General features: G+C 38.2%; 1 protein-coding gene across 2 annotated transcripts in view; it reads right to left on the bottom strand.

The window, feature by feature from the left end:
- Specc1 (sperm antigen with calponin homology and coiled-coil domains 1) overlaps nucleotides 1-10368 on the bottom strand; it is a 150223-nt gene that overhangs the window by 46361 nt on the left and 93494 nt on the right. For both annotated transcript variants that reach the window (XM_023719361.1, XM_023719362.1), the window contains exon 10: nucleotides 8190-8292. In XM_023719361.1, coding sequence (XP_023575129.1) covers nucleotides 8190-8292 — 103 coding nt within the window. The remainder of the gene's footprint in view (nucleotides 1-8189; nucleotides 8293-10368) is intronic.

Genomic DNA, 10368 nt, shown 5'->3' with positions numbered 1-10368 from the left:
GACTATGAGAAAATTATGAGTTATACACAGTTTGTGCAAACCAGGATAAGGACATTTTTAGATTTTTAAAAATAAGAACTTCTGCTTATATCTTAACCTTAAAAGATAGTTAAAAAAGAAATTAGTAGTCTGTTGTCACATGGTTTGGAGTGAGAGAGAAAAGATGTGGATAGGCCCCAACCCAATAGGACCCTAAAGCCCATCGTTATAATTCCAAAAGAATATATTTTTCATTGGTATTGTTTTCCACTTTAAACTTTTTTATCAGAAAAGACTTGGTTTAATTATTGACTGTAATACATCTTTATGGCCTTTTCACTCAGACATTCTATTTCAAAATTATATGCTCTAATATAAAGAAAGACAAGAAAACTCAATATAAAGAATACATTGGGGTTATGAGTTATAAAAATAAAATGAATGCTTGTGAATCCCATCTCCCAAACAAAAACTACACACCAACACCTTTCCTGTTTTACTTCACTATTTTATTTAAATTATGTCTTAATGAACAAAATAACACTTTTTTTTTTTTTTTTGTATTCTGTGCAGGGTCTCACTAAACAGCTTGAACTCATAGTGATCCTCCTGTTTTCAGCCTCCCAGCACTGGGGTTACAGGCGCATGCGAAAGTGCGCGCACCACCACACCCAGGCTCAGTCATCAGCTCAGTGCACCTGGGGGCGGGGGCCAGCACGGCAAGTTGTGCCATGGATTGAACCGTAGCCCCTGTGCTTACCTAAGCAGGTGTTTAGTCCACTGTGCTATCATGTAATTTTAAAAGAAGTTACAGTTTAATATACAGCTTAAGTAGCATTCCTATCTCACCCTATCTATCCCAACTCACCATCTTCTATTCTCTTACTTAGGCTCTTCTATTTGTATTTATTTTTTTAAATATATAATAACTTTATTAGCTGTTTTCTTTCCTTTTTTCCCCTGTTTTTAGGACAGGGTCTATAGGGTCTTACTACATAGATCCAACTTGTAGTGATTCTCCTGTTTTCAGCCTCCCAAGTGCTGAGAAATAACTTTATTGAGATATAAGTCATATACCATACAGGTTACCCTTTTAAAACACACTATTTTCTAGTTTTTAGTATGCTCATGATGCTGCATAACCACTACTACTACTTCCTGAGCATCTTTGGCATACCAAAAGAGGCCCTGCCCATTACCAGTCACTCTTCATTCACTGGGTCTTCCACGCTCTGAAGCCACTGATTTACTTTGTCTCTATACATGTGCCTCATGTGGACATTTCATATAAGTGGAATCATATAACGTGTGGCACCGTGCCTGCCTCCTTTACTTTAAAAAGATACAGTTTTGGGGCTAAGTATATAGCTCAGTGAGCTACTGGGTTCAAGCTTCACCATCACCAAAAAAATTTTTACTATTTTTTCTGGCAAAAGCATTACATGCTCACTGTAAAAGCTATAAAAAAGGAAATAATCACTAATATTTCTTTACAAAAGTGAAATACTGTATGCCCGTCTTTTCCCCCTTTGTTCTTGTACTAGATTGAATGCAGGTCCTCACACTTGCAGGCAAGTGCTCTACACTGAGCTAAGTCAGTTCATGCTTTATTGACTTGGCACAATACTTATTTTTTTCTGGGCCTTTATATTTGCCAAAGCATGAATTTTAAAGGTGTTATAGTAAAATATATATCATAATTTATGATTCTTCTTTTTTAGTTTAACAGTTTATATCATTTCTTGTTGTTTTAAGTAATTATAAATAAAATTATAATGACCTTGTTTGTAATGACATCTTTATAGGTGCCTGTAATTATCTGTTTGACACAAATTCATGGAAATAAAATTTAATTCTATGTTAAGGAGCTCTCTCTCTCTCTCTCTCTCTCTCGATGCACTGTCTCACTACGCATCCTTGAGCTCTTGGAGATCCTCCAGCCTCAGCCCAGTGAGGGATCACAGGCGTACACCATTAGGCCCAGCATGATTTATGATATGTATTGCTAAATCTTCCTCACAAACCTGCCATCCACCAGCACTCCTAATAGTGGTGGAGCAGGACTATTACTTTGATCATGTTATCATTTAAGAAGAAAACCTAGTAAGTAATGAAATTTCATTTGTATTTCTTCAATGACCAGGTGAGACTGTATAATTTTAGCATTTAATTTAAATAATAATGTTTATATTTTATTTATAATTGTTTATAGTTATTAACTTAAAATAAATCTTTTAACTCATATGGAGTTCACTATACTGAACTCAAGGATTTGGAGCCATAGGTAGCTTCAGAGTCTGTGACACAGAGAAGTTATTCAAAACTCTGGAAAGGCAGATTATCACTTTGTTTCCCTGGAGATAAATGACAAACACAACTGAAGGTAAATGTAGTTACATGACTTCAGGCAACACATCCCAGTTGGGATATGGCAAAGGTTGAACTCCTACCCAGAAGCTCTGAGCCTCATTTTCACTAGAAATAATAAATTCATTTAGGTTTTTTTTTTTTTTTTTTTTTTTTTTTCAGAACCGGGGATTGAACTCAGGCCCTGTGCTTGCCAGGCAAGTGCTTATTCTAGTGAGCCATCTCCCCAGAAACTGTGACTTAAAATATGCTTTCTATTACCATGTACAGTTAATGAATAAGTGAATGGATTTTTTTTTTTTTTTTGGTCTTTTTGAGACAAGGGCTTACTATGCAGTTCAGGCTGGCCTTGAGCTCATTTTATAGCCCAGGCTGGTCTCAAACTCACAACAATCCTCCCGCCTCAGCCTCCCTAGTGCTGGGATTATAGATGTGTGCCACTACACCCAGCTCTAAGAAAGGGAGGTATAGGGTTCCTGGGTGAGGACTCCCTAGCTTACAAGCAAAGCACCAAGTTCAGGTACAGAGTAATTTTTAGGCCTTTTCTGGATATCTGAATCATTTCAAAAGAGTTCCAAGGATGTATGAGTTGAACAGAATGTCTAGGTGGGTCTCCTCTCCAATGAGAGCATTTCAAGATCAGTGTGGGACCTCATTCCATAGAAGGCTCCGTATCAATCCTAGGGCCATTTCAAGAACCTAGAAGTTAGTCTGAAGCTTGGTACTTGGGTCTTCTTGCTACTGCCTTCCTAGTGCTACTGTGTTCAAATCAATATCTTGTGTGCCCACATTCTAATTGAGGCAGTGTATAGTGATGCATGCCTGCAATAACATATTTGGGACACTGGGGCTTGAGGCCTAAAAGTTTGAGCCTATCCTGAACAACTTACTGAGATCTTGTCTCAAGGTAAGAGCTGAGGACATAGGTCAGTGGTAAAGTGTTCCTTGGTTCCATCTCCAGGACTACAATGCAAACAACAGATATAGAAAAACAAATTCCAAATAACAGAGTAACTAACTTTGACTCCTGAGCCTAGTAGTCATTCTCCTTACTCATAGTTTCTTCTTCCCTTCTTTTGGATGGCTCAGCCTGCCCTGAGGACAGGGCTAGCACAGCATGTGGTGCCGGGATCAAACTGCAGTCCCCTGTGGCTGCCCAAGCTTGCCTAAGCAGGCATTTTAGCCCACTGAGCTATCTCACCAGCCCCATAGTTTCTTCTTCCATAGTTTCAGTTACCCACATTCAACTGTGGCCCAGAAATAGGAAATAGAAAATTTCCTACATAGAACTTTTATGGTAGTACATTGTTACAAGTGTTCTTGTATTAATATTATTAGTATTAGTATAAGTATTTTTATGGGGAAAGAAAGTATGTATTTAGAATTAGCCAGCTGGGCTCAGTTTGGAGAATCCCAATTTTGTTGGCAACATCCAATATATCATAATTGGGAACCAGTCGAACATATGCCTTCTTCTCTCCATCAGGCCTGATCAGGGTATTGACCCACTTGGCAACATCAATGTCACAGAGCTTCTTTACAGCTTGTTTGATTTGGTGCTTATTGGCTTTGACATCCACAATGAACACAAGTGTGTTGTTGCCCTTGATCTTTTTCATGTGGTCGGGGGAACTTGATGATGGCATAGTGGTCAAGCTCGTTTCTCCTGGGAGTGCTCTTCTGTGGGTATCTGGGCTACCTCTAGAGCCACAGGGCATAACAAAGGTGGGTGACATTCGTATCTTCTTTTTGCGGCTGTGGACGCCTTTCAGTGTGGTGTTTTTGGCCTTCAAAGCTTTTGCTTTGGCTTCAGCTTTGGGAGGGCAGGGGCTTCCTTCTCCACCTTTGGTGGTATCTTGGTAAAAAGGCTCTCTCCCTTTTATTATTGTTCTATTTTACAACTGGTGTAGTTATCACCAGTAATCTCCAGGCTTATAATAGGCACATATAAGAAAAAACTCACTCAACACTGCCAAACCCCCTTCCTTGCTTTATTTTTCTCTACAGCATCCACTCTCTTCTAACTTAGTATATACTTTACTTTTTAAATTAACTGCTGGTGTTCATAAGAAAGTAAGTTCCACAAGAGCCTGCTCCATTTATTGCCAATCACTAGCATCTAAAACATTACCTGGCATTAAGTAGATCTCTCCACAATTCATTACTGAATTAATATATGGATGAATTTGACATGGCCTATCATACAATACTTTGCTGAGGTAAAAAGAGTTATTTTAAGTCAAAATATAAATGGCTACTGGTCTTCCAGAAGACTATGAACCAACCCGAGTTTTCAAGAATTTATTCTGGCATCCTAATTCTGAGAGAACATGCCTCTAAGGTACCTTAGATGAACAGGCCAGATAAAGAATATTTTGTGAAAAGACAATAAAGCAGATACATATGTTTTATATTTCTCTCTAAATATCCAGACATTAAAAAATAAATAAATAAATATCCAGACATTTAACAATGAGTAAAAAATACTCTTCAGGCAAAATAAATTGTGGATTTTATCAAATGTAACTGTTTTGAAAACTAACTCAGTATGTCCATGAAAAAAACAAAAAATTGTAACAGCAGGAAATACTATTCTCAGGAGTATAATTGTGACATCTTACTATCTCCTCTCAGCCATCTAATTTTAACAGCAGTACATCACAAAGGGCCAATGCCTTATGAAATTTTAAACTGTCTTTTTGTGTCCTTCTGACAGCTACCTCAACTTGTTTCTGCACAGGGGAAACGATAGCACCCAATGGTAACCACACTGCCAGTTCAACCACAGTCAAGACTTCATATCTGACTATTCCTTTTGTTTTCTTCAATTTTGCATAATCATTCCTATTTCCTTTATGCTAAAACCTCCCATACTCAGCTTTTTCTCTCTGACTTTTTTGTTTTGCTTCCCCACCTGTGTGGCTGAGAAATCAAAGAATGCTGATGATATCTGGTAGCCTCTATTTTAGGGACAGTTTGACCCTTTGACTGGGGCTGACAGTGGATGTACAGAAATGCTCAGACAATGGACCAGAAGCAAGTGAATCCTCTAGAAGTCTCTGTTATCAATCATGAACATGACTAGGTTTTTTCTTTTTCTCTTTTGTATGGAACCACATATTGAACTCCTAGGCCTTCATATTTAGCTCTATCCCCAACCTTTTCAATTTTTAAATTTAAAGACAGGTTCTTCCTAAGTTACCTAGGAGAGGTTTCAACTTGAGATCCTCCTGCCTTAGCTTCCCAGAATGCTGGGATTACAAGAATGTGTCACCATTCACAGCTTTTTGAAACAGAAGAAGGCAATGCTAAAATTACCAAGATACTAGATATTTATAGATTCTAACGTTAAAGACATTGGATGGCTGTTATTGCTTATAGCTAGATCCCCAAAACTTCAAGTGGTTATAGATAGGGAGTTTCGAAGGAGGCTGGATTAGGACATGTGAATGTGGGAAGGGTGTAAATAATGGAAGCCCCACCGTAGATAAGGGTGGCACCACTCAATAGGTTTGTCGCCTGAATAGAATGTAAAGGGCCTGAAAAGGCAGGCTTGCTGCTACTGCTTTGCTATTTCCTGCCTGTGTGCCATGGACTATTTCTCCTCTGCAATGCCCCTCTGCCATACTACCTTACCTTGACACAAGCTGACTATGGATGGAAACCTTTATAAACTGTGAGCTGAAATAAACCTTTCATCTATTAAGTTGTGTCAGGTATTTTGTCTCAGCAATGAGAAAAGTAACTTAAGATAAGAGCTGACAACAGAGCACAAGAAAATCTCAGCTTCTGTTTTTCAACTATCTGGGCTGGTGGAGGTCCTGGTTACCTGCTATTTTCTTTTTTCTATTCCTACAACCCCTGAAAGTTTGAGATTGGGAAGATAATGTGGTAGTACCTCAGAAATTTTAGCAAAATGAGACAGGTGATGGTTGAGCTTCAGTAAAAGAACATAAGAACTAGTGGTTTTAAACAGTGATTTCATATCTTATATGAAAAGCAGAATAGTAAAACCTGTAGAAGAAAACATGGGACAATATATTTCTGACTCTAGATTCTTAACAAAAGCACTGGCCATTAGAGAAAAAACTGATCAATTATACTTAATTAAAATTAAAAGTCTTCATTGAAAGAGCAAAAATTCAAGCCACACTGGGAGAAGATATTTGGCACACATCTCTTTGACAAAGAACTTATGTACAGCATATATAGAGGACTCCTAAAAGCAGTAAGGAAGAGAAAGACAAGGTGATAAAAGTGGGCAAGGGTTGAGTATGTAACTTGGTTGTATTGTGTGCTAAGCATGACGCATAAGACCCTGGGTTCATTCCCCAGCACCACCATAAAATAACATCAGACCAGATCAGATCAGACCAGATCATAAAAATGACCTAAGCAATTCCATCTCCACCGAGTCTGTCCAAATGACCAATCATGCTTAGTGTGTGCCATTAATGCTTAATGCTATTAGCCAACAAGAAAATGCAAATCAAAAGCACAGTAAGAGCTAGCCATGGTGGTGCACAACCATAATGGCAGTACTTGGCCAGCCTGAAATACATAGCAAAACTTTGTCTTAGAAAACAAACAGACAGAAAGACAGACAAAAAGAAAGAAAAAACCACAGTAAGATACCACTACATACTTACCAAATGAGTGAGTTATGAAGACCAACAATACCAAGTGTTGGTGAGAATGCAGAGAAATCTATCTCTCATAATTGCTAATGGGACACTCATTACATAATTACTTCAGAAATCTGGCACTATCTACTATATGATATGGCCCAGTGTTCCATCTGTAGATATATATCAAATAGGGATGAGAATATATGCATTCCTGAACACATGTACAAGAGCACATCAGCACTGTCTAAAACAGCCCCAAACTAGAAAGGACCTAACTGTCCACAAATAATATAGTAGACAAATTATAGCATAATCATGTAATATATTACTAAATGGTAAAGAAAATAAAATATAGCCACATGTAACACAATGTATAAATCTTATTAACATTATGTGAAATAGCCAGACCCAAGTATTATATAGCTTTTGTTCCACTTATGCAAAATTCAAGCGTACACAAAATTAACATAGTATACTTAGGGGCACATACTTTCATAAGAATCTGAAATAAAAAGTATTGAGGTCAACAGGCATCTCAGAGAGTAGTGAAGAGTCAAAGTTGGAAAATAATACAAAAATTTTGTGAGGACTAGTAGTGCTCTGTTGCTAGGTGAGATTTCACCTCACAACAATGCATGAACTTCTGATTTATGTCTCAAGCACTTTTATCTTTGTGTATGGCATTTTGTAATAAAAAGGTCTATATAATAAACCTGTATCCAATATTCCTTGTCTGATCATTACAGAAAACAAAAACTGTCTTCCTAAAACAGAGTTAAACTAAAACTCTTAAACTCTTACAACTCTGAAATCCACAGAAAGAAAGTTTTGTAAAAACTGTGAAGCTAGCCTCTTGGGGCCTTTGTGTGATTGGGAAAAGGTACCCTCTTTGGGAGAATGACTTAGCAAAAGCAGTTTGAGGTTGCAGCAGTCCTACTAGACAGTTCATACCTCCTAGGAGCAGAAAAATGGCGTCACTTTCCTATAGATATCACCCTGCATTGTGGGCCATGCATACACTGCCACTTGGTCCCATTTGCCTCCTTATCTGGGGGCCTTTGTGCAGTGCACAAATACAACATCCTCTCTGGAACCCCTTCCAGGAGAATAGGAAGATTAACAATCGTAAGTGAATATGACCACCATGCACGTGCACACCTGGAACACATTCTGGCACAGGACCACTACCATCCCACTGGCTGCACCTGCCCTTACCGCGTAACCTTCTGTCTTCTTCTGACACCATTTCAATAGTGCATTGCGTTTGGAGCCACCATATTCCCGGGCTAAGGCTGCCAGAGGGTCTCTTCTTTCCACACTAGTTAGAAAGAAGAACACATAGTAAGAAAAAGACACTGGAACTCTCAAATATATAAGAAACAAATATCTAGCTAAGCAAAAGCAAATCTTAGCTTTATTGAGAGAGATTCTAATGGGACAACCAAATTAGTCACATTAATAATAATTTTATTACCTTATGGGGTAAAAGAAAACCTAAATTGTGCTTCTGAACACAATTTAGGGGAGACAGTTTGTTTTGCTTTAAAATCCAGCAGGCCACCCATTTATTTGTTCAGCGAAGCGCAGTATCATTTGAATAAAAAACACCTGTACTAAAACCACTCTACATGTTTCAAGACTACACCCACTTTAGGGAACATCAAAGGTTAGATAGGAAGGTCATATTAAAAATACTAAACAATTTAAAAAAATGAAATAGCAGATTGGTTGGTCATAGGAGAGGTAAAGCAAGTGAAGAGGAGAAATCAGCAAAATAAATGGCTCAAAAGGGGAGCTTTACATACACCAAGGGCTACTTGTTTTTCTTCACTTGTGGAATATTAACTCAGCTCTGAGCACCTGAGTGCTCACCTAGTCAAAACTGAGATGGCTTTACTAAACATCTGCACCCCTAGAGCAAGAGTGTAAGTGTCCCATGCAACTGGTTCCATTTTCTACCAATACTGGAATTTAAAAAAAAAAAGATCTTTATTTTATGTATGTATTTGGTACAGGGTCTCTCTACGCAGCTCAGTCTCAGTGATGCTCCTGTTTCAACCTCCCCAGTGCTGGGATTACAGGTGTGTACCACCACACCCAGTTTCAGTAACCAGTATGGTGTGGGGGCTGGCACAGCATGTGGTACCAGGGATGGAACCTGGGTCCTTGTGCTTGCCAGGCAGGTGCTTAAGACTGCTGTGCTATCTCCCTGGTTCTAATACTGGAATTTTTATGCTAGCCAAAATATTCAAATGTTAAAAAGAGATTGTTCTCTCTATCATGAACATCACTAAATCAGAACAATGTTCATAAAGGGATTCTTTTTTGGGGGGTACTGGGGATTGAACTCAGGACCTCACACGTGCCAGGCACATACTATACCAACGAGCTAACCCCCAGGCCCTCCTATGGGATTTTTCTTCAGCATCTTATTTCCCTCATCCTATGGGATTTTGTTTAGTACCCATTACCCAAGTGTCATTTACTGCAGTACTAGAAAAGAAAGTGGCTGACCCCAGGGAAACAGAATACAAAGGAGGTGTCTTTCTGAAGCATTCACTATAGTAAGCACTTTACTCCTAGGATAGATATCATCAGGATACAGACACAAGAATGTTCATAGGAAAACTCTCTATAATAGAAATAGTAAAAAAAAAAAAAATTAACATCTCAATATACATCAATAGGCAAATGATTTCTTATACTCTAGAGTAAGAAAAAAATCAATGAACTGTAGATGTATGCAGGAATAATTTTGAATGAAAATATACCATACAATGTTTCAACATATGTAAAATTTTGAATATCCAAAAATATAACTTTTATATTGTTTTGGGATGCAAATATGTGGTAATATGCAAATAAAAAGGCAAGGAGAGATAAATACTAAATATACAGCAGTGGTAGCATGCCTGTAATCCTAGCACTTGGTAGACTGAGGCAGGAGGATCACCATAAGTTTAAGGCCAGCCTGAGCTACAGTGAGTTCAAGGCCAGCCTGAACTGCATGGTGAGACCCTGTCTTAAACACACACACACGTGCACATACAACAGTGGTTATCTTAAAGAGTAAGTGTAACACAAAAGAAAGAGTCTGAGAAGAAATTTCAAAAGCATTAATTTTCTCTTCCTTAAATTGGGAGGTAGGCACTGAAGTAGATCTCCATTGTCTAGTTAATTTATGTCTTCTACATATTAATTTTTTTGGCCTTAATGGGGCTCAATAAAAGAGATCCCACACCCACACACTGGGACCTTGACATGATGAAAGACCTTAGAAGTTGCTTTGGATTTATGGTCCACTAGAGTTAGGCTTGATCCTCAGAATGGCACTGTTGGAAAGTGGTGGAACTTCTAAGAGGTATGGCCTAATTGAAGTAAGCAGTTTTATGCT

Source organism: Octodon degus, unplaced genomic scaffold (assembly GCF_000260255.1).
Source record: "Octodon degus isolate 3935 unplaced genomic scaffold, OctDeg1.0 scaffold00067, whole genome shotgun sequence".
In the NCBI taxonomy this organism is placed as follows: domain Eukaryota; kingdom Metazoa; phylum Chordata; class Mammalia; order Rodentia; family Octodontidae; genus Octodon; species Octodon degus.
The sequence above is the reverse complement of the archived record's forward strand: the minus strand, read 5'-3'. Positions and strand labels throughout refer to the sequence as shown.